At 41.7% G+C, this 24,958-nt stretch overlaps 1 protein-coding gene across 10 annotated transcripts in view; it reads right to left on the bottom strand.

Annotated features, from left to right (window-relative positions):
• Positions 1 to 24,958, bottom strand: part of LOC102937840 (tyrosine-protein kinase TXK) — a 66,633-nt gene that overhangs the window by 28,614 nt on the left and 13,061 nt on the right. For 3 of the 10 annotated variants that reach the window (XR_006290105.1, XR_006290106.1, XR_005225190.2), the window contains exons 4-15: positions 24,011 to 24,222; positions 21,693 to 21,758; positions 20,322 to 20,376; positions 17,906 to 17,985; positions 11,812 to 11,939; positions 11,035 to 11,109; positions 9,928 to 10,099; positions 9,084 to 9,300; positions 7,611 to 7,675; positions 5,506 to 5,624; positions 4,167 to 4,324; positions 3,548 to 3,674 (exon numbers count right to left, since the gene is read on the bottom strand). Coding sequence is in view for 3 of the 10 variants with exons in the window: in XM_007071025.4 (XP_007071087.3) it covers positions 3,606 to 3,674; positions 4,167 to 4,324; positions 5,506 to 5,624; positions 7,611 to 7,675; positions 9,084 to 9,300; positions 9,928 to 10,099; positions 11,035 to 11,109; positions 11,812 to 11,939; positions 17,906 to 17,985; positions 20,322 to 20,376; positions 21,693 to 21,758; positions 24,011 to 24,222 (1,416 nt within the window). In the remaining 7 variants the exon portion in view is untranslated. Of the gene's footprint in view, positions 1 to 509; positions 3,675 to 4,166; positions 4,325 to 5,505; positions 5,625 to 7,610; positions 7,676 to 9,083; positions 9,301 to 9,927; positions 10,100 to 11,034; positions 11,110 to 11,811; positions 11,940 to 17,905; positions 17,986 to 20,321; positions 20,377 to 21,692; positions 21,759 to 24,010; positions 24,223 to 24,750; positions 24,807 to 24,958 lie in introns of those variants that run through there. The other 7 variants (XR_006290107.1, XR_005225192.2, XR_005225191.1 and 4 more) reach the window with 6 other exon arrangements.

Raw genomic sequence — 24,958 nt, 5'->3', positions numbered from 1 at the left:
GTTTGGATTTGTTCTCCAATTTAACTGCTTCTAGTCCCTTGCAGTCCAGTCACCTGGTTTTGACCTTCCACACCATCTGTGGGCAAAGCTCAATTGCTTCAGATGTAGTGACCAGTTGTGCTGCAAATGACAATAAGTGGGGCCTTTGTTGACTCTTCCCTTTGTGGTCATTTAGAAGATGTAGATCAGTAGCTTTCAACCTGTGGTCCACGGACACCTGGGGGTCCGCAGACCATGTCTAAGATTTCCAAAGGGGATTTCCAAACTTCACACGGCTTTCCAATACATCCTTAAAGTTATATTGCTAGCATTTTCAAAACTCACTTTACCCATTTTCATGAGCTAAACATAAATGCAAAATTAAAGTAAAACAGAATAAAGGGACAGATAGTTGTAGTCAGTTGTTAGCTGCATATGTGTGTTCTTCCTGTTTGCTGTGCTGCCTCTGTCCAGATAGCAAACCTAGCTGACCTCAGTTGAACTGCCCCAAAAGACCACAGTCTCAGTTCTGTAGTGAAAGCACTCAGCCAAGTTTATTGCCGACGAAGCACAGTACTAGCTCCTTGGATCAATGTCTAACATTACACTAGCACATGTATGCCCATGACAATGGACTCAGCTCAGAGAATGACAGGACTTTCCATTTTCCCCCTCGGCCGGACAAAGACTCCTCTTTTATACACTGATACAAACATGTTACATATTGCCCCTCCGCCATGGTTAATTACCACCCTTTACCTTGTACCAGTTGGTTCAATCAAAACATCTCTATCCATCACCCTGTCATCCTGACCTTTTCTTTAAGAGGGGTCAGTGTGTCCTTGTAGAGTGCGTTTGGTGAGTGTGTTTACACCATAAACCTGTATCAGGGTGTTCTGGCACTACCCTTCTGGAATGTATTTACAGGAATACTTAGTGCGTAGGAGTTCTTGTGTTTTTTGCAACGCCAGCTCTGTTCTTCCCAAGTTCATGTATTGGATAGTGAACCTGCAAGCAAGCATCTGCTTTGTAACTGGGCAGGGCCTGAGTTGGCCTGACTCTTGCTAACTGTGCTTTGTATTAGCAGGGCTTGGCTCTGTTTGGGCTTTAGGCCTTACACTAGGCCTTTTATACCAGGTCCCATGGCTCAGATTCTCTCTTTCTGCAACAATAGTCACCTTTTACATTACTTTCCAATACTGAAAGGGTCTAAGGACCACTAAGCAAACTATAGTTCAGCATAACAGAGAAACATGCTTGGAAACATTTGAGCAATTTGTATGTATTCACTGTGGAGCAGTCCCAGGCTCAGCTTTCAGCTCACAGCCCTCCCACTGCTTATCTTCTTTGCTTTCATAGTTGAGTGATGTCTCCTAGCTACATATTGGCATGCAGTAACAAACAAACACGTAGCAAAACCACTTCAATACGATCTCTTAGAGAACTTCTCATGCAATTTGCAACATACTCGTATACTTTGCGCTATGGATATCATTTATTTGTTGTGTTTATACAGCAACACCTGCTGAAAAGAGTAGCACATCACTGGAGTGGGCAGAAGGGTTGCAATAATTAAATGGAAAACTTGCACCCAGTGTGCTCTTACAGGCACACTACTCTTTTCTCCTGACTGTAGTGTATTGTACCAATCTGTATTCAGACACACATTTGATATGGAATGAAATATGTACTATGAGTCAATTCTAAGAGCAAACAGTGGTATAACTTGGTTAAAATTCTTTTAAAAGGTTATATAAAGGAACAAGGAAATCTAGTTTCTCTTGAAACTGAGATGCTTTCACAATGCAGCCAAAAGAGCTGGCAACTTTCCACAGGCGTACACGAAGTAATTAAACATTTCCTCTTCCTCATTGATGTTTACATTCTTCAAATAACTGCAGGTAATTACGTTGCTTAAAAATATCACACACTATTATCATCAGTGGGAGTTACCCAGGCTTATGTCAGGACTGAATTTAGTCCAGGATTCTATCATTGGGCATAATTCCAAAAATTGTGACAGTTTGTTTATATTTAGAATAAAAAGGTAAAACTCTAGGAGTCATGCAGAATCTTCTTCAATCAATAGGTTTTAAATATTTTGTCTCCCTACAAGTTGCTGTAAAATACAAATATATACATGCATCTATGTATAAATACATATGATTATGTATGCAGTATGTGAGTTATTTAGTTTTCCTTTTCTTTAGTGCTCTATTTCTCTTCCATATTATAAATTTAACAGATGGTACAGCTACAAACAATAACCTTTTCTCACACTAACATTGGTCACCACAAATATACAATGAACAAGGAAAAGTTAAGTGACCTATGCAATTGTTGTTCACAGCAGGGTTCCAATTATAACAGGTATTAGTTACACAAATTGGATAGATAACTTATTTTTGCCATGATTTTGCAAAAAACTACTTATGCCACACATATACAAAAAGGTGCCATTTTCCATCTCTTCAGCTTGTCTATTGGCACACCACACGAGGGGGCTCAGTATAGCTGACTGAAGGAGGGCGTTAGTTAAGTATGCGGCAGCAAGAGGCAGAAGGGCAGCATGGGAAACACTGCTTGGAGAAAGCAGGCACAGGCTTGCAGGAGATGGTGGTTGATTTCTCGTGCTCCTAAGGAACACAGGCAGGCACCTTCACCAGCTATGCAGTTCCTAAATTGTTATAGAGTGGCATTCCATTCAGATGGGATTTAAGAGCCTCTAGGATACCTGCCTCTTCCTGCATGCCTTCCCACCCCTCCTCTAAGAGAATGTATAGCACACAGGCAAAGTAGGTTGTGTCTCCCTTTAATGGCTGGTCTGCTAGATGACAAAAGCTTACTATTTCTACAGTCTTAAGTTGCTCTTTTAGCTCAAATGACAGAAGTCTGTGTTGCAGTGCCTAAGGTCCTGTGTTCAAATGTGTCTGACGACCTATACAGTGACCTGAGGAAGAGCTCTCTGTAACTCAAAACCTTGTCTCTTTCACCAGCAGAAGTTGGTCCAATAAAAGATATTACCTCACTCACCTTGTCTTTCTAATACCCATATAGAAGTCCATTATGGGTGCTTAAGTCTCTTTTGCTGCCACCTGTCCCCATTCCCCAATCTATGAGCCAGACCAATTATCAAATGATTTCTTAATCAATGGCATTGTTGCAGAATTTAAATCTGCCACATAGAATCACAGAATATCAGGGTTGGAAGGGACCTCAGGAGGTCATCTAGTCCAACCCCCTGCTCAAAGCAGGACCAATCCCCAACTAAAGCAGAAGCGTCTGTTGTGCAGTTTAGACCTATGTGCTATGTACTAGAAGGAACCTCGCTTATTCCTCTCCAGCATAGACTTGATCATCATGAACCTGGTCTTGATTTGAACTAGCAGCCTTGAGGCAAAAAGGTTAAGAGCCTATCACCAATCCCCTGAACTATCCATTTCCCCAAAAACACTAAAAATGTGATGAACCCTGAAAATGAAAACAGACTAAACCGCACAGATTCCTCAATATTTACAGTGCTGCTGATTGATGTAACTAGCTAAGACTGTAAAAGACTGAGAATTACCACATGAGGGACTTCGTGCTATCTCTGCAATGAGAATACATATGTATGGAAAGTCTGATTATCCAGTCTCGGCTATATCTGTGAGGGTCTGGAGTAACTCAGCAAAAGCAGGGCGACCTGCAGGTTTCTGAAAAACAAAGCAGAGGGCACCTCTGTAGTACAGGCTGATCTGACATAAGAATAGACTTTTAGAAGCAGACTACCCAGAACACTGTTACACATGTACATTTGCAGAAAGAAAAGTTGCATGTTTGTCATTTTAAGAAAAATCCTGGCTTCATCATGTAAGTATGTTAGCTGATGGGGGTGCTTTCTGAACAACAGCATCATGAGCATAAACACCTTTAAATGTAAATCTAAGGGCAAGTCTACGCTCAAGTCCTACATCAGCGCTACTACACCGTGAGAGGTGGAAGCTATGTTGGCGGGAGAATGTCTCCCACCAACATAGCATCAGTGTGGACAGTGCTTAGATCAGTGTAACTTATGTCACTCCGGGGGGGGTGTATTTTTCACACCCCTGAGCGACTTGACTTAAGCACTAGAGTAGACCAGCCCTAATGCCTGTTTAGGGCGATGGAATATCAATATACAGAACAGGAAAATAAGAGAAACACACCTCATGCCAGCAGCTGTACATGATTTTGTACACAGTGAGTGATGCCAGATATGGTTGATAAAGTCTGTAACCTTCGGAAATCTCATGGACAACTTCAGAATTTGACTTATTTTCAAAAGGCATTTTGCCCTCTGTAAAAACTTCCCACATTAAAACTCCTAGGAATAATCCAGAAAATGTAATGTTCACAAAACTATTCCATAATATTAAGAATCATGAACACTAGAGATTTTGTGTCCTGGATAATACAGGAGACAACTGTATATCTGAACTGTATTGAGAGAGAGGACCAGGTCGATCCTCAGATGATGTAAATAAGAAAAGCTACATTGACTTAAATGTAGCTGCACCAATTTATAGCAGCTGTGGCACTGTCCCAGTGACATGTTGATAAATTGGAGAGGGTTCAGCATAAGAATGACTAAAGGATTAGAAAGCATGACTTATAGTGATAGACTCAAAAAGCTCAATCTATTTAGTTTAACAAAGAGAAGGTTAAGAGGAGACTTGATTACAGTCTATAAGATCTACCTGGGTAACAAATATTTAATAATGGGCTCTTCAGTCTAGCAGAGAAAGGTATAACATGATCTAATGGCTGGACATTGAAACTAGACAAAAACGGGAAATAAAGCATACATTTTAAAAAGTGAAAGTAATTAATAATTAGAACAATTTACCAAGGGTTTTGGTGGATTATTCATCACTGACAATTTTTAAATCAAGATTGGATGTTTTTCTAAAAAATATGCTCTACAAATTATTTTGGGAAAGATCTATGGCCTGTGTTACACAGGAGTTCAGACTAGATGATCATAATGGCCCCTTCTGGCCTGGGAATCTATGGATTTATGAGATGAATGTGGATTTTGATAAGTGGAGACTTCTGACTGTAAAAAATGCACATTGCAGTCATAATCTAAATTCAAGTAACAAGAGGTTAAGATAAACCATTGTGGTCTGGTAGACAATAACAACGGAACTGTAGAACCATGGATCCTGTATAAAGGAGTGGAAACATCAAATTTCAGCTCATGGAATTTCTTGGGAATCCTTCCATTGGGAGTCCTCAGTTTCCAACTCGTGGAAAAGGCTGGTTATTGCATCCTCTCAATTTTTGGATCATGGCCTCCTGTCTCCCTATCCCAACCAAGAAGCACTGCTTTATTCAAAATGGACAGACTCTTGCAATTTAAACAAGATTGATAGTATGAAACGGACTCATTAAAACTCATGATAGTTGTAACTGTGCAACAAATAATTTACTATAAAAGTTATGTGTTGCAGTTTTTATGAGCAAAGTGATGTGTGGCAAATTAGTTTAAACTGACCCACTCACCAAATGACCAGACATCAGACTTGCTGCTGTACTTGTTGAAATGAAAAACTTCAGGAGATGACCATTTGACTGGAAATTTGGTACCTGAAGAGCTGATATATTCATCATCTAGAACATATCTAAAGAAATCAGGTAACAAATATATTTAATCTAAAGTATTGGGTAAATGTTTTAGGTGACATATCCTTAGATTTATGATTATGTAAAAAACACTTTCAGAAATATTGTGTCCATATGGAAATACCTGTTACTTCCAAGAATTCCAGAGTGGATGAAAGACACAGATTATGCACGACCAATAATCACAAAGATGTTCTGGAAATTTTTTTTAGATATTGCACTTCCCGGATCTCATTGATACCAGCTGCCATACCAGTGAGACACACAGTCTGATTCTCCTTACACTTTATATATTGTAATTGTTATTACAATATATAAAAATATTATAATTGTTTTATTATAATAACTCCATTGTCTTTAATGGAGTTACATATGATTTATACTTGTATAAATGAATGAAGAATCAGGTTCGTAATCTGTGATTTCCTGGTGTCAGAACTCTGGATTAATTCAAACAAGATTCACTGTTAGCCATCTGTGCTTAATTTTTCTGTGAGCAGAATTGTGCATGTTTACCGCCACAGCTAACTAAGCTTACAGATACCACAGAGATAAGTACGATGTAAATTCCCAGATAGATTAGTTAGAACTACAGTAGCACTTTTTGGGTCATTGACTAGAAATAAAATGGTGAAAATCCCTTAGAAAATAATGTATACCAAATCATATCATACACGATATACTCATAAATCATGTGAGTAAAAAGCTTTATATTAAATGTGTGAATTGAATTGCACATGGACACATGTCCAAATAAGTGCCAATATAGCCTATGAGATTCACCAGGAAAGGTGTAATTCAATCCCCCTGATTATGCAATACTAGAAGTAGTCCCTGTACTCTTGGCAAGCAAGTCAATAATAAATTAATTATTCTGTCTCTTTTTAAATAGACTTTGTTGTACCTAACAATGGGTGGCAGGAGACCATGACATAAACAACTTGTTAGTGAAATCCTCTACCTAGTTTCATGGCTAGCTGTAAGGTATGTGAGTCCTGTGTATTATTGCAGATGCGGTTTGGCGGGGGGGGGCCCAGAGCAAAATCTGAAACTCAGGCCTGCCACTCTTCCAGAAAATGACCTTGGAGATGAAAGAGTTTAAGAAGACTACCCACAAATCATTAAACCAAGTATGCAAAAACACTGAGAGGAGGCCCCAGGGTGGTGGGGTTGGAAAGCAAGCCTGCCCCACATTCACCCTGCAGCAGTGGCTTCTGTCCCATGGGGCTGGGCCCAGCTCCCCACTCTGGTCATTGCAACCTGGCACAGGGCATCACAGCTCCGCTTAGCTTTGGACTGGCCACCCCTCCATCATAACAAAGGTGTGGCCAGGTTGCAATGCCACTAGTTTTGGGACGCCCTCAAATATGGGGCCCAGAGCAAATTGCCCCTTTTGCTCCTCATTACCTGCCCTTCCCCCACCCCACAGACAGCCCTGCAAATGAGGCTTGAATGGGAACCTTTATGGTGTGCATGCAACAGCCCTGCCAGGTGTGCTGGAAGGGTGATTCCCTGTAGACAAGCCCATAGGAGCTGTGCTAAGATTGTCTTAGCTAGAAGCTTTTAGTATCTGACACTTATGATAAAACTAAATTTTAAAAGGGCCCTCAACCCAGCTTTTCTGTGTGCACAAATTTGTGTGCAAACACCATTGCATTAACTTTTCCAACACTAAACTGCATGAGCAGCTGAAAGATTATAATACCTGTGAGCAAAATATTAACGCTTGAAGAATGCACATGACGGATCTATGTATGCACAAATAGAGGTAACTTTTAGAAAATGTGCTCCTTAGTGTGTGCACCAAAGTACAAGGGAATCAAAGAGATGAGAGGTAATTCCATTGGCAGCATCTACATGCAAAATAACTGGTACTGGCAGTTTTGTAAACTAGGAGGTTAATTCAAGGCCTCATTATTGCTAGTTGAAAATATTTCCAATGTAGTTAAGATTCAACACTGTTGTTATACACAATTGCTGCATACCTTGTCATTCCAAAGTCAGATATTTTAACTATATTCTTGGCATTGACTAAACAGTTCCTTGCAGCCTGCAGGAAAATGAGAAAAACATATCTGAAATCTAACTAAAGCATCCTGATAAAAATGCAACAGCTCGCTAGTACTTTACTCATACAGTTTGCCTTGTTATTTTAGCCATGTTGGTCCCAGGATATCAGAGAGACTAAATTTTGTGTTGAATTCCCCCCACAACACGCCTTTCAATATCCATGGGTCCCACACATGCCTATCACATGTGGTATCTCTCATCCAGTGCACTAAATGCCCCAATAACAACTATGTGGGTGAAACCAGACAATCACTACGCACTCAAACAACAGAGAAAAATGATCAAAGACAAAAACTTCATATCACCTGTGGGTGAACACTTTTCACAAAATGATCACTCCGTATCTGACCTCTTTAGTCCACGTCCTTAAAGGAAACCTGCACAACACCTTCAAAAGATGAGCCCGGGAGCATAAATTCATAACTTTGCTAGATATTAAAAATCATGGTCTTAATACAGACACTGGATTTATGGCTTATTACAACAACCTGTAACTCACTAATCCCACATTTTTGTCCTATGATTGTAAAGGTGTTAAGGGACCACTTCACTATGAATGGTCTCTTACAATACATGTTAACCATTTTTGCTAAATAATCTGTTCTATCTTGTATTTAGCTGTGATACTTAGAGTACCTTTCCAAGACCTGAAGAAGAGCTCTGTATACTCAAAATCTTGTCTCTTTTCACCAACAGAAGTTGGTCCAATTAAAAATATTACATCGCCTCCTTATCCTTCTTATTCATACAGTGTTTATCTGCTTAAATGTTCCTCTAGATGTCTCACATCAAACATAGCCAAACTAAAGCAAAGCTAAAACTGAGCCAAAATAGTTTTGGCAGGATGTTCTGATGTTGCACTAAGATGTCTTCTGTTATAGCACAAGATCAGTTGATGATAAGGAGGTGTTAAGACAACACAATATTTGGACATCACTTTCAGATAACATGGTTACTTTCTCTGACTCCATTCAGTCATTAAGTGTTCTCTAACTCTTCATGCGTGAATATCTTTTGTTTAAAGGGAGTTGTAATACAGTAAATAGTGTGTAAATTTTCAACAGCAGCAATTGCCTACAGAACTTAAGAACATTTATAGTAAACAGTTTAAATACATTAATTTATGCAGCACATCACACACATATGCACATTCTAAGGGTTAATACCTTAAACAGAATGTTACAAAATCCACAAACCACAATAAAAATGAGTGAGCATCAGAAATGTTTCCCTGTCAGAATACAACCTTCATCAAAATAACACACCATTGGTCCATTGGATCCTGCAGTAGTTAAACCACACTTACAAAATACATTAGTGCCCATAAGGTATAATGACATGTATTTTGTTACTGTCACTACAAATTACAGAGGACCTGCTGTACTTACTAAATCACGATGAATAAATCTATTTCGTTCTAGATACTCCATCCCTTCACAGACATCCTGGCACATGCTTAGTAGCATTTCTTTGTTAAGCCTCCCCTGTCTTTGCCGAAGGTAATTGAGCAGGCAGCCATTTTCCATGAACTCGGTCACTATGTAGAGAGGCTTGTTCTGTATGCACACTCCATAAAGCTGTACCAGCTTTGGGTGGGATAATTTCCTGTTAAGAAGGTGCATGTCAGTAACTAGACATTTGCCACTGACAAACAGTTAAAGAAGTTTTGATTATTAGGATGATTTTAGAAAGTATTTTGTGAAATGTTAATATGATATTTAAGTGTATGATACGCTGTATTCAACTGCAATGGACATAGGACCTGTTATGTCATCTACTACCATTTCTTAATTCAAATCCTTCCTTAAATCACCTGTCTGTATGAATTCTTTTAGTGATAGTCCACTGAGAAATTAAATATAATAGGCACTGTATCAAGATTGGACCTTTCAATTCCTTGTCTTCCCAAACTAGAGTATGCCTGGCTTTGAATAGATAGAAAGGAGCAGCTATCAGTGTACTTTCCCTACTCAGCTTCAATTAAAAATGGAAGTGACCTAACAATACAGTGTTGCACCCAGTGTACAATGTGTATGTACTATGAAGTTAGTACAATTTTAATTGTAAACTCATGGAGCATGGTCTGTGTTGTCTTCTGTGCATTGTACAGTGTCAAGCACAATCATAATACCCATCAAATAAACCTTATGAAAACATCTTTGACTATATTTGTTTCTTATTACATCTCAGTTTAACCCTTTCCACCAGGCATGAAACAGCCGTTGTACTTACATCATGACTTTGGCTTCCTCAATGAAATCATCTTCAGACATTGCACCTTCATTGATCGCCTTAATGGCAACTTTGACAAGTGCTCTCCATTTACCCAGATGAACTATTCCAAACTGGCCACGCCCAACTTCTTTCATGAAAGTCAGCTCAGATGGGTTTATCTTCCACTTCTCTGTGAAAGTGAGCTCAACATGTTATAATAGCATGGTACATGCCAGCTGCCCTAACCCCTATTTATGGTGCAGGAAAAATGCCCCATTCTCTGTAGTATATACACAGAACAGATAATCGTTTGTTAATTTCATCCATCGCCTGTTATTTGCGATGAAAATTTTCATCACCCCTATTATTTGAGATATGGGATAATCATCTAACACAGGAATGTTTGGGGCTTGAAGGTAGGACAGATATTTAATTATCCACTACATCTGAGAACATCATGGGAGCACTTCAATATGCGTTGTCCATCACTCTCATCCACCTCCAGACAGTGATGTGATATTATTGATTAGCTGGCTCTATTGTGACATCCACAATGATTTCTACCTTTCACAAGTAGTAGTTCTAGGAAATATATTAAATATATTAATTCCCAGCATACACTTTTGGAGGGACTCTTTCTAGATGTGTATTCACCAGCCAGGTGAACTTCATTTACTATCATATATAAACCAAAATTATTTGTATTGCTCTTTTATGCACTGTTAAATGCCACTCTTATTTCTAATAGTTGCATGGTTGGCAAGAACAATCTTGATCTCAATTAATGTTAACATCAATTGTCTATACATTCAAATAGGCTTCAATGGTCCTTAAAAGGCTATGGAGTCTTAGGTCTTTGTTCACAAAATGTGAGAAAATTTAGAAGCAATGTTAGTAATGTGAATGAGACCATTCTTCTAAAATGATACATGCCCAGTCAGGTATTTCACTGAGTTTTGGATCCTGAATAAGAAATGGATAATTCCTATTGGTGGACATGTGTTTTCATATACTAATTATTACAGGGATAATTTCTTAACATACCTCAGATACCAAGATGATAAGCATGGTAAAAAACCTAGGAAGATGTCTAAAACTCTACCAAAACAATACCTCACACTTTACCATAACTAAATCCTGCCGTTGCTGGTAAACAACTTCCCATTGATCCAATTGGATGTCGGAGGCGAGTGATGAGACCTATGGGTGACAAAGTGATAATATTCTTTAGAACAATTATCCTGTTATCCTATGCATCCATCTTAGCTTCCTAAAACAAAACCTATTTTGTTTTCCTCATTCTTACTCACTGAAGTTACTTTTTTCTATATTATTTACGACTTGTTCAGATGTAGCCCTGGTGAAAAGGAGTAATTGAGGGAAAAGCATACTCAGTCCTTGGATGGATAGGGTGAGAACACTGGCATTTTGCAGCCTGCCAGATAAGTTAATAGGTAGGAGGACAAATACATTACACAGTTTCCAAAGGCCCACAGGATTCAGCTTGTTTATTATTAGTAGTAGTAATTATTTATTATTTGTATTACTGTAGCACTTTAGAGCTCTAGTGATGAATCAGGACCGCATTGTGCTAAGAGTTCTTCAAACGCAGAACAAAAAGATCATCCCTGCTCCCAGGAACTTACACTCTAAATAAAAGACAAAAGGCAACGGATGGATATAGACTCAACCCCAGTTTTTGCACCGTACAAAACTACTGATCTGGCACAAGGGATGGCTAAGAAATTGAACTTTTCTCTTCAACATTTTGCAAACCTGGCTCTTTTTAAAAAGACAGAACTTGATTCCAGGAAGGGTTATTCCTGAGCTCTCAAAGTCGTATCTGCAATGAGCTTCCAATCATCATCAGGATCAAATCCGTATTTGTTTAGCTGCTGTTACCTGCTGCATTATGCTGGTGATACTGGATGAGTTCAGGAATGGATGGAAAGAGGTGCTTTTCTGCTACATAATACTGTTCTGAATGGTTTTGCTTAATTTGATAATGTCGGATATTTCCACTGTGGCTTCTGAAATCAACAAAACATCAGTTACTTGAAAATAACCATATTTTGATAATATAAAGCTGCCTGATTTAAATAATATTTTGGACAAGAATTACTGTTACACAATAAGATCTATGGGGAGGAAATACAATTTTCCTGTTTAAAATTGCTTGGTAGAATTATGATTGGGATAATGTTTCAGGGGGAAAAAACAGAGCTTATCTGAATACTTCTCTGACCTCTGGGGATGAGATCTATGGGTTCAGAATTAAAGAAATCTATAAAATAAAGAAATAGAAATAGCCAGGGATGCGAGCCAAAAACTCCTCTGCTCCCTTTCCTCCCTACAGCAGACATCCCTTTTGTAACCATTTTGCAGTCATTTACTAAAACCAGTGATGGGCAACCTGTGGCCCATGGGCCACACGTGGCCCATCAAGGTAATCCACTGGTGGGCCACCAGACAGTTTGTTTACATTTGCACAGCTGCTTGTAGCTCCCAGTGGCTGCGGTTCGCTGTTCCTGGCCAATGGGAGCTGCGAGAAGCAGCTCGGGCTGCAGGGACCTGCTGGCCGCCATGTCCCACAGCTCCCATTGGCCGGGAACGGCGAACTGTCGCCATTGGGAGTTGCGAGCGGCCATGCAAATGTAAACAAGCTGTCTGGCAGCTGGCCAGCGGATTACCCCGATGGGCCACAGGTTGCCCACCACTAACTAAAACATTTTGACATCCTAGATGTCTCCGATGGCCAAATCGTGGTAACTTGTAGACCAGAGTGATTTTTACTACTGACTCCAACAGGATTAGAATTTGGAACCTATATGAAAAATCAGCTACTATTCTATCTTATTTTAGTCTCTCAATCAATATATATCCTCTGAGATTGTACCTCTTCTTGCATTATAGGAGTAATAGATATAGGGAACACGTCCATAAATTCAGGTGCCACTGCCCATACCTAGGCAAGAGTGCAAATAGATACAAATGCCCTATGTTTGCTGAAATCTTTATTCATTCTGTAATAAATTCCTTTCTGAACAACTCCTGTCGCCCCCCCTCCCCCGTACCTCAACTCCTATAATTTCTTCTTCTGTGTTTTTCCTAAACCCCAAATTTCAGGGGGTCCAAATGCCGTGGCCACCCATACTATTCTGTCACTTCAGGAGAACATGTGATGGCATCAGCCCCATTCACTGTCACTGGTGTCCTTGCATGATCCTTCCAGTTTCTCTGTGGCCTAAGCACTTCCCATAAAACCTGTATCTAGTATACCACTTCTTATCACTGTATCTATAGAAATTACCTGAATGATACACTAGGTAAACTATGTAATGCTCTAGTTTCCTTGCATCTATCTAGGCTTTTCTAATGATACCTATCACCAGGTATATGAGCACCTCCCAAAGAGTTAAAAAACTAATCCATAAAAAATGGTCCAAGTCCCAAATTTCCTCTCTATTTCCCCAAAGGCAGTCAAGAGACTTTTTTCATTTGAGTTTTTATTCTTTCTTTTATTTCTTCTACCCATCCCTCTTTTTTCTTCACTGCTTTTTGCTCCTGTTCCACCTCCTCTCATCTGTACTGTTTTTGTTTTTTAAATTATTAATTTTTCCAAATACAACCACTATACAAAAATTTCAGATTCATCATAATACACAAAGGAATTAAAGGGGTTTAGGACAAAAGTGGGGGATGGGAAGTGTCATATCTATCTTCAGGGTTTACTTTAATCATAGACCCCTAAAAAGGCAGTCCAAATTGCTTTGAATTTTTTGGGCATTCCATTTCTGTGGAATGCCAGTCATTTATTAGCTGTATCATCCATATTACAGAGACAGACATCAATATTTGGTGGGGATCAACTTTTGCATTTTTCAAGGATTAATTTTTTAGGGACCAAAGCTGCACATTGGAACCATGCTGCCTTGTTACCAGGTAATCTCCAGGTATCAGGAATATATCTGCTAATGAAATCCATTTTAGCATCCAATATCAAATTGATCCTTTGACCCACCTCATACCAGAAATTCTTAATACAGGGGCACTCCTAAAACCTACGAGCTAATGTAGCACCAAAGGACTGCCAACAGCAGTCAACATTTATGAGGTCTATTACCATTAGCTTATATGGGGACCAGTATATTTGAAAAAGTGTCTTTTGGTGAATAAGCTGTAGTGTCATGTCTATAGTTGCTTTTTAAATATTAGATACAATTGTATTCCATTGGGTCAGAGATCATTGTATATCATCATATATCTATTCCAAGCAGCTCTCAAATTATCATTCTTTAGCACAGTTTTTGGGGCCAGAAAATTGTAACAGGATACTGCTGGCCAAGTATATCCAGAATGTTTCCTCCAAAATAATAAAAGTTCTGGAGGTTCTGTAACTCCCAGTGCATCCAGTCCAAATAAATTTATAAGTCAATGCTTTAGCTGGAGATATTTCCATGCTATGTACCAGGGCGAGCCAAATTGTTGCTGAAGAGCTACAAAGTGTTTAAATTTATCATCAATTAGATTCATACAGTCATAATTCCGCTGTCCATCCAATCCGTCCACACTGATTTGCCACCAATTTTAAGGGTAGTATTGCTCCAGTAGGACTGGTCTCTACTGATTTTAGTTGTGGTTGTGAGAGAGCCAAGTTGGACAAATGAGGTTACACTTTGTTTTAGAAATGGTGAAACTAATGAGGATTCTGAACTTTGGCAATACACTCCAAGTGTTAGTATAGGTCTAGTTATAGGGAGGGAGAGGAGGCATCTCCCCAACCCCAACTTTCAGATAGAATGGGGTGGCTAATAACTAGGGTTGCCAGGTGTCCGGTTTTCAACTGCAACGCCTGGTTGAAAAGGGACCCTGGTGACTCCGGTCAGCACCGCTGACCGGGCCATTAAAAGTCCGGTCGACTGCGCAGCATAGCTAGGCAGGCTCCCTGCCTGCCATGACTCTGTGAGCCTGCCAGAAGCAGTGGCTGGGAATCACAGCCAATGGGATCTGTGGGGGTGGTGCCTATGAATGGGGCAGAGCACAGAGATCCCTGGCTGCACCTCCACATAGGAGCCAGAGCGGGGACATGCCACTGCTTCCGGGAGCTGCTTGAGGTAAGCGCTGCCCAGAACCTGCACCCCTGATCCCCTCCCATGCCCCAACCCCCTGTCCCAGCCCTGATTCCCCTCCCACCCTCTGAACCCCTCAGTCCTGAGTACTCTCCGGTACCCCAGACCTCTCTTCCCCAGCCCCATCCCAGAGCCCACACCCCCAGCCAGAGCCCTCACCCCCTCGCACCCCAGCCCTGATCCCCCTTCTACCCTCTGAACCCCTCGGTCTGAGCCCGGAGGATCCTCCTGCCCCCCAAACCTCTCATCCCCAGCCCCACCCCAGAGCCTGCATGGACCCCTCACCTCCCCCCGCCTGGGCCCCAAACCCTGCCCCAGTCCTGATGCCTCTTCTGGCCCCCAAGTCCCTTGGTCCCAGCCCGGAGCACCCTCCAGCACCCCAAAACCCTCATCCTTAGCCCCACCCCAGAGCTCGCACTCCCAGCCAGAGCTCTCACCCCCCCCCCGTGCCCCAACCCCCTGTCCCAGCCCAGAGCCCCCTCCTGCATTCCAAACCCCTCAGCCCAAGCCCTGAGCTCCCTCCTGCACCCCAAATCCCTCATCCCCAGCCCCATACCAGAGCCTGCAACCCCAGCTGGAGCCCTCACCCCCTCCTGCATCCCAACCCCCTGAGCTAGCCCAGTGAAAATGAGTGAGAGAGTGAGGATGGGGAGAGCAAGCAACGGGGCGGGGGAGGGGGGAATGGAGTGAGCAGGAGGTGGGGCCTCGGAGAAGAAGTGGGGAGGGATAGGGCAAGGGTGTTCCGTTTTGTGCAAATAGAAAGTTGGCAACACTACCAATAACAACAACAAATTCTGGTTGGCTGTGAAGAGGAAAGAGGGGTCGCAGCTGAGGAAGTAGAGAAGAAAGTTTGAGGCTGCTTTGTTAGCAGCCATCCTCACTCCTCCAGGGCTGTCTAAAGCAGCGGTTCTCAAACTTCATTCCATCGCGACCCCCTTCTGACAACAAAAATTACTACATGACCCCAGGAGGGGGCACCGAAGCCTGAGCCCTGCTATTCCGGGACATGGGGTGGAGCCTAAGCTCGAGCCCCACCACCTGGGATGGGGGGGTCCGAAGCTGAAGCCCAAAGGCTTCAGCCCCAAGAAGGGGGCCTGTTACCTGAGCCCCGCCACCCAGGGCTGAAGCCGAAGTCTGAGCCCCACTGCCCAGGGCCCCACTGCCCAGGCTTTGGCTTTGGCCCTGGGTGGTGGGGCCCTGGGCAGTGGGCCCCAGGTCCCAGCAAGCCTAGCACCAGCCCTGGCAACCCCATTAAAAAGGGTGGTGACCCCATTAAAATGAGGTTGCGACCCACTTTGAGGTCCCTACCCACAGTTTGAGAACCCCTGGTCTATAGGGTTGCCACCTGTCTCAGTTTTCCTGGAATCATCCCTTTTTTAGGTAGCTGTCCCAGGAAATCTGTAAGCCTTCCCAGGACATTAAAAGTCCTGGTTTTCATTAGTCACACACCCTCCGATTCCCCAGTCCCTAGTGGCTCTAGTGGGGGGAGCTGGGGTACAGTGATGCCTATGTAGAAGGAGCTATCACTCCAGAGTGTCTGGGAGCTCCAGGAATCAGTGGCTCGGAATCATCAAGTGGGACAGGGGGAGTTTGGGGCTGGCAGTGCCCAGTCACCACCATACAAGTAACTGTTGTGGGGTTTGCCATAGGGCAAGAGCAGGGTAGATCCAGCCTCTTTCACGAGATTGGTGCCCCGAGGAACAGGAGCTCCACAGGGGCTGGTGCCCTCTCCCATGGTGGGATGGGAAGACAGTGCCCAGGATTATATGTGATGAGGTATGGGGGGCAGGTGAATGTGCCATTGTTTTGAACCTCAGAGAACTGCAATTACATCCTCCTGGCAGCAGGGGAGCCCTATGTCCTCCCTGCCGCTATTGCTATGGCTACTGTGCACAGCCACTTTCTCTCCTTCCTTGCCTGGGCCCTGCGCTTGCTGGCTCTGAGGGTTTGCCCAGCTGGCGGGGGCTTGAGGGAGCAGCAGGACTGGAGCAGCAGCGTCTGTCCCCCCTTCCTCCCCACAGGGTGGCAGGGACAAGCGAGGGGACACCTCTGTGGGGAACAGGCACAAATTGGAGTCACAGCTATAGATGGGGCAGACACAAAGGGGAGGGCAGGGTTATGGAGGAAACAGGCTCTAGGGAGCAGCTATGAGGGGAATCTATCTAAAGAGACAAGATGGCATGGTTGAGGGGATGGGTAAGAGAGGCAGCGTGGCGAGGGGGTGAAGGAGAGATTTGGGGTGAGGGAGGGAATGAAGCAAGTTTGGGGAAAGGAGAGATTGGGAGGTTCTTGGAGAGGAGAGGCTTGTGAGAGAGGGAGGAGGCTATGGAGGTGTTTGTGGGCAGCAGGAGAGGCTGGGTGGGGAGTTCCCGTGAAGGGGAAGGAGGAGTGGTTGGAGATGTAGCAGGAGGTCAGTGTGCTGGCTACAGCATTGCATGGGAGCCAGCCAGTCAAGGACTGCACCGTAGGACAAGAGGATGCTACAGTAAGTCTTGTTTGCTTATTATTTTAATTGGATGGATGAAAGGGACTTACGCTGGAACCTTTTGGGTTTCAGGAAAATGCAGGTGATCTTGTCGTGCTGCATGGGAACGTTTGCATCTGCCGTCCCCACCCCACAACTTTTGGGGCAAAATTACTCCATTGAGCATTAGTATTGGTATGTACCTTTTAATTAACTGGAAGGATTGTAATTTGCAACAAGGTTTTCAGTATTCCTTATACACAGTATGGACAATGCTGTACAATATTGTACTGTACATGTATATTGTGCAGCAAACAAGCCACTTTTCACAAAGAATTGTAATTAAGATATGTTTTCATCTGTTTATTTAAATTCTTAACCATTCAGAGCAGCAATCACTTACCCACTGGATCGTGAATACACAGACATTGTGAGGGCTCCCTTTTGACTTGAATCTCTGACCATAAATGCCCCTTCTTTGGACTGAAAAGCAATTCAGATTTAGTTTATCCTCTCTTTTGTGTTTGACAGAAAATTCACATGTGATAAGACATTCAGCTGATTACAAAATACTGTTCAATGTTTTATAAAGGAACCAAAGAAAGCTAAAGGTCAGGAGGTCAGAGCAGATGATGTGGTGGTTCCTTGTGGCCTTTAACTGTATGACTAAAAGAACAGTAACTTCTAAAATGAGGTAATGTACTTAACAGTTGTAGTGTATTGTACAATGCAGGTGATATCTCTTTTTTACAGCAGGAAGCTAAGTACTTTTCTGAGAACACCTTAAGAGTGAATACGAATATATAAATGCTGAGTCATTCACCTGTGTGTGGATCACTGTTGGGTGATTCCAAGGATATTACTTAATGCAAGAGAAGCATTGGTGCCTTTTGACTGTTGGATACTGATGTTCAAACTGTTCAAACTTTACTAGCATGGTTTATGATATTAGAACACAAGACTTATATAGTAACATAATACTCTAATGATCTCTACCTAACCTCCTAATTTCTACAGCCATAGAGCTATTTACTATTTCTAGTTGTTGGGGTCTTCTTCCTATATGGAGCTATTTCATTGCTTTATATTATTGAACTAAGTACACAAGCCTGGTGATATTATATGTTATGTTTGTAACACTGTGTTTGGAGACTACTTGTGCTGTACTGTACATTTTCTTATACACTCAGTACACCAGATGAATGGCACAACGCCATGGATATAATTCACTGTTATTCATTAAAATACAGGTGACTATCAGTGGTAAAAAGAAAAGGAGTACTTGTGGCACCTTAGAGACTAAGGTGCCACAAGTACTCCTTTTCTTTTTGCGAATACAGACTAACACGGCTGTTACTCTGAAACCTATCAGTGGTAAGTTGAAGATAACTCATATTTAACATCTTAAATATATTGAACATTTACATTTAACCCAGTCCACTGTTTCTGTGAATGTTTATACTTCACTATGCTCTAATGCGATACAGACCCTTGAAACAATTAAAGAAGAAAGAGCTAAAACTTCATGGCTATTTGGCATCTGTGGAAGGCTCAAAATATAGTGGAACCACTATGGTGCTTCGTGCTTCTGTTCAGGGGACCAGGAGGAGAAAGGCCATAAACCCTGGCAGTTCATCTTCGTATTAATGTGGAAGGGGAATTGTGAGTGGGACATCTGCATGATAGACCTCTGGCTAGCTGGATTGTGACCTGTGTAAATCCTGTAGTCACAACCCTGTGTAGCAGGTTGCAGTAAGCTTTAGCTGTACAGTGTAGTTTAAGTGCTGTAGTCATAGCCATGCCATTGGCTGGAGGAGCAGAGTTAAATATCTGACTTGGTTAACACAAAACTAAAGATAGGACATACAAATCTATAAATATTTGAAGGGTAATAATGCCATGGTGACTAGGAATCATTTAGAGTGATTCATGGGATTATAACTAATAGTAATGGAATGAAATTGAGAAATGGAAATGGAAAAATTAGACTGAATATCAGAAAAGTTCTCAGAGTTAAATATATTTGAATACTCTCCCATGGGAAGTGCTGGAAGCTCCGTGTTTGGAGCACTGAAAACTAGACCACACAAATCACTAGAAAATATACTGTAAAGCAGGGTGGTAGACTGGATTATATAAGAGCTGTTCTTTTTCCTCTTTAACACCTATAATTCTGTATATTTCTGTGCACTCCCTCTGGCTGAGCTGTATTTTATCCAATCCCTGTGTTGGCCCCTGAGCAAAACTCTGTTATTCTCTCTAAAATAGTAACTATTTGAAGTCATAGATACAGTTGTATTTTATATTGACATGCACTTTTCTTCCCAAGGGTTCCACATTGCTTCACACAAAATATATAAAATAGCACCAATAAAACACAATTGCCTATGGGCAGGACTAAGTGGGACACAACATGCTGCATGACAATAAGAGGAGTAGAAATTTTAGTTAAGGACACTGGGGCAAACCTCTACGTTAACTAAGAGACTGTGAGATTTTTAATGTTCATACAGAGCAGACAGATTTCAGTTTTTAAAGTCTCACTCAAAAGACACGCACAGTAAACTGCACAGAACTCAGTTTATCTAATATGGAAGTTAGAGACCTAAACAGAACAAGTTTTACGGAGTCTAAGTATTCCATACCTGATGTTTAGACCACCAAGACATCCCTTCATTTTAAAGTACTCTATCTTATTGTACAGTTAGCTCTGGATTTGATTGCTGAACTCTTCATGATGCGTCTTGTAATACTGACAGAATAATTTAGATTGTGGGTAACTTTACAAACAATGGAAGTTTATAAACCAACTGAATTACCTCCTGCCTTAGTAGAAGTTCTGCCTGATTTCTGGTTATGTTTTTACAGTACCACCTACAATAAATGACCAAGAAAAGACAGCTAAATTATGTTCTGATTTCAAGCTGTTTTAATAAAAATACTTATTGACTTTATTGTAAAGAGCAACACTTCTTAACCATTATACTATTCCCAAACCAAAAATGTGGTTAATATAAAGCTATGGTTGTAAACAAACAGTTATTAATTTTAAACCACTTTATAAGATCATTTCAGCTATAATAATAACACAAACAAAAACAAGATATTTGTGAATGAGAAAATTCAGAGCTAAGGTTAAAAAAACAATGTTGAAAAGTGAAAATGTTAAAGTCATAGTTTAAAAAATCAAAATGTCAGAAAGTCTGGAAATATTTAAAGTTCCATTACCAGTTTTAACTCTGCCCCTTACTATCACTCAGCTCACCCTAACTAGTGAAAGAACCCCATTAGCTTCCTTATAAAATAAGTGTTTCCTGTTTCATAGTTATATTTTTAAAATGTGACCATCCAGCATTCTGGGTCTCACTCGCTAATTTATTTTAAAAATTTCTACACAGTAACAATGTGAAGTGTGGTGGTTTCTTGCACATGCCATAAGAGTTGTTAGAGGGTCTAGTCTTCTGCCTTTGATAAATTGGTGGGTTTACAGTCCAATGTGTAGAATTTTTGCTCACATAGTGTCTCATAATTGAATATGTGATGGGATTGTGGCTGGGAAAAGAGGGCAACTTTACTGGTGTCAAGTCTAGCCTGATGATTTTCAATATTTTTTCCCATTTGTTGTATTTAAAGTTGAGACTAAGTAAAATCCTGGATATAAACACGCACAAGTTTGGGAAATTTTGCATTTACGCTTGGTGTCTCAGGCCCATCTCTGGCTAGAATATTTGAGAATTTTACTCTTCCTCACCAGTCAATGAATCTTAAATATGTTGAAGTGAGTACTGGCTATTCATTGAAATGTACAAAACAGGAAAAGATCAGAGTATAATAGTATCTGGCTGTGAGTGCTAGCAAATAGGAAACATCCAGATTGTGACATCTTGACTTATGCAAACAGATGCAGTTATACTATTTATTGTTTATGAGCTACCATTATTTATGACTTTCTAGTCTCACAACAGCCATTGATTTGAATGGAGAAGAATCATGAAAACTGGAAGACAAATGGTGAATTCATTTTTAGGATGATGATTTATAAGAAAAAATAAGGGTCTTAGTCCTGCAGTCGTTACTCAGGCAAACTCCTATTGACTTCCAGTAAGGACTGAAAGATCAGGACCTAAAAATGTACAATCCTAACCAATTCTCAGGGAGGAGACACAATAATCATTTTCAAGTGTACTTACTCATATGCTTCTAAATTATTTCGCTCGTTCTCAGTTACATAATTGCTGGGAATTAGGCCTTCATTACTAAAATAAATACAAATGAAAGATATAACACAATGTAAAGTATTACTGGGATTAAAATGTGAATATTCCTTTCACTTAAGAAGAGGGCAACTAACACTTTGGCCACATATTAAGTATGAGTTATGTTTCTGTGAATTCAGACAGTCATTGAAGGAAGACCCCAAGATTCTTCTTATCAACCTGGTGATTTTTCAAAGGGCAGATGATGGGCAAATACTGACTGTATGAATTGTTCAGTATGGGACTGTTCTCTGGAAAACCAGAAAATGGGTGAATTTGTGTTGCCAGCTCTGCATAAGACCTACCAGGTGGGACTGAAGCCTAGATTCTACCTTTGAACACATACGCATGGCCAGTGCACACATTAGAAAGTAGATCGAGTTGCATTATATATATATATAACCTACATTTTACATAATTGCCAATTATTTTAAATCCCACCTTCAAAAAGAACCAGTGCGTTCAAGGTTATTATGTATTTCAGCAAGCTTGTCACTGTACAGTTCCTAATTTGGACATACACTGCGGTTCAGATGCACAGTACACCAGATAACTGTCTAATCTCTGAACAAGGCAAATTCTTTTATATGTATCTGGTGGAGTATCACTGAGCCTCTAGGTGGAAGAAGTGTGTTTAGAGGTGGGATTTGAATTAGGAGGGGATGGTTATTTGGCACATAAAAAAAAAGCAGCTATTCCAAACATAAGGGGAGGAGGTGTGGATGAAGACATTAAGCTGAGAGAAGGGGGACACAATGAAAGCATTACTGTGGGAAGAGGACCATAAGTGAAGTTCAGATCCAGACTTTTTTTAAAGTTCAGGGGTATTTGGATCTAGGATTTTGGTTCAGGCAGACCTAACTCCAAAAACAATATTTTACTGAATTACATACCCTTTCTGCAATTCTGCTCTCAGCCACAATGGTGCAACCCTAGTAACTTCACTATAAGATATCACTGTATGAAACTAGATGGGAAGATAGGCACAAGTGTGACTGAGAGCAGAAATTTGCTTAATTGTCGATCATCTATCTAGCTCAGAGGTGGGCAAACTACGGCCCACAGGACTGTCCTGCCTGGCCCCTGAACTCCTGGCCCAGGAGGCTGTCCCCCCTCCCCTGCAGCCACGCCACTGTGCGGTGCAATGCTCTGTGCTGCGTGGCGCAGCTGCCCCTCCTGGTGCAGCCGCGCTGCCAGCCACCGATTCTCCAGGCAGTGCGGTAAGGGGGCAGGGAGTAGGGGTGGGGTTGGATAGAGGGCAGGAGAGTTCAGGGGGTGTCAGGGGCATGGATAGGGGTCAGTGTGGTCAGAGGGTGGGGAATGGGGGTTGGATGGGGGCAGGGGTCCCGGGGGGGGCAGTCAGGAAGGAGAGGAGGGGTTGGATGTGGTGGCGGGGGGCAGTCGGGACAGGGAGCAGGGGGGGTGGATGGGGCAGGTGTTCCACGGGGCTGGCAGTCAGGAAGGAGAGGGGGGTTGGATGGGGTGGCGGGTGGCAGTTGGGGCAGAGGGTCCTGGGGCTGTCAGGAGACCGAGAGCGGGGGGGGGTGGGGCAGGGGTCCCCAGGGGGCCGTCAGGGAACAGGGGGGGTTGGATGAGGCAGGAGTCCTGGGGGGGCTGTCAGGTGGCAAGAAGCAGGGGAGTCGGATAGGGGGCAGGGGCCGGCCATATCTGGCTGTTTGAGGAGGCACAGCCTCCCCTAACCAACCCTCCATATAATTTCAGAAACCCGATGCGGCCCTCAGGCCAAAAAGTTTGCCCACCCCTGATCTAGCTACTTATATGACTGTAGTTGCTATTTTATCTGAATGCCATTTCATCACACTCACATAAACTTTCTTCTGATTCACTGTATTGTAAAATACTTTACAAATTAAGTATGAAGCACCAGATTTTCAAAAGAGCTCAGCACCCAACAGGTCCTAAATGAAGTTGCCAGGTTTCCAGAATTGTTCAGCAGCCAGCAACTCTTCTCAACAGCAATTCTTCTCAAATTCCCAAATACTGCTCTTGTTTAGCCTGGTGTGTGTCTGTCTAGATTCTAGATTCCCATTTTTCTCAATGAGAGATGCTGCGTGCTGAATGTTTTTCAAAATCTGGCTGCTTCATATAGATGCCTAACTGGGAGCTGAACACTTTAAAATCTGGCCCTAAAATATATTTATGCCTCTAATTTTTGTATTTTTGTTTTTTGGGGTTTTTTTTTTAGGAAGATAAATAGAAACAAATGGGTCCAAACATGCCTCCTCTCTTACCCGTACTGGTCTCTTGCCTTCCACCAGTGGGGGTCATACTTCTCAAGGATAATGTATTCTTCTGATTTCCTGAGTGTTAAGTCACAGGGTCCTTTGGCAAAAAAATCATAGAGTGCAATGACTCTGATTTTCTCTTCATACTCTCCAGGGATGTGTGGGGGTAACGCTGGTGGTGGCTTCCTTTTTGATTGCTGAACAAATTGCCTGTCATGCTGTTGAGAGAAAAAAGTATCATAATTGGTCTGCATTTCTTTCCCTGCTTATTATTAGTATTATTAGTAGTAGTAGTATTTTATTTTATTTTTATTTTTATGTTGTCTCTGTTCCTGAAAGAAACTGATCACGATTCCTTCCTCCCTACGCCTTATCATCCGGTCAGTTGCACTTGCAGGAAGGCAACAGAGTACTGTTGATTGCGCTTGGATAACTGTTACTCAAGCCAAAGTTACACTGACAAATAAATAAATAATATGCATGTAGTGTGACTGTTGCCAAAGTAGAGCATTTCCCCCGCCAAAGTGCTTGCAGTTACATTAATGCGGTATGAATTCTGGGACAGCTCCTCAGCTGACGTAAATCAGAATAGCTCCATTGAAGTCAATTGAGTTACACCAGCTGGGTTTGGAGAACACTGCATACATGCTTAACATAGCAGCAGGAATACAAACATTTTGTTTTGTATGAACATAGGGCCTGGTTTTGCGCTCAGTTACACTGTTGTAAAGTTGGGAGGAACTCACTGAAGTCCGTAGAGTTAGGCCAAATGAAAGTAAGACCATACTCAGGTCTTTCGTGTCTGGAAAAAATACATAACAATGTAAATCTTCTAAATCTTTGCACTCTTATTAAAATACTCTTTACAATATTTATATGAAGTATGTATTACTGCAACTTTAAAGAATTGGCCGGGAGTTAGTTACACTAGTGCAGTGGTTCTCAAACTTTTTT

Source organism: Chelonia mydas, chromosome 4, assembly GCF_015237465.2.
Source record: "Chelonia mydas isolate rCheMyd1 chromosome 4, rCheMyd1.pri.v2, whole genome shotgun sequence".
Lineage (NCBI taxonomy): Eukaryota > Metazoa > Chordata > Testudines > Cheloniidae > Chelonia > Chelonia mydas.
The sequence above is the reverse complement of the archived record's forward strand: the minus strand, read 5'-3'. Positions and strand labels throughout refer to the sequence as shown.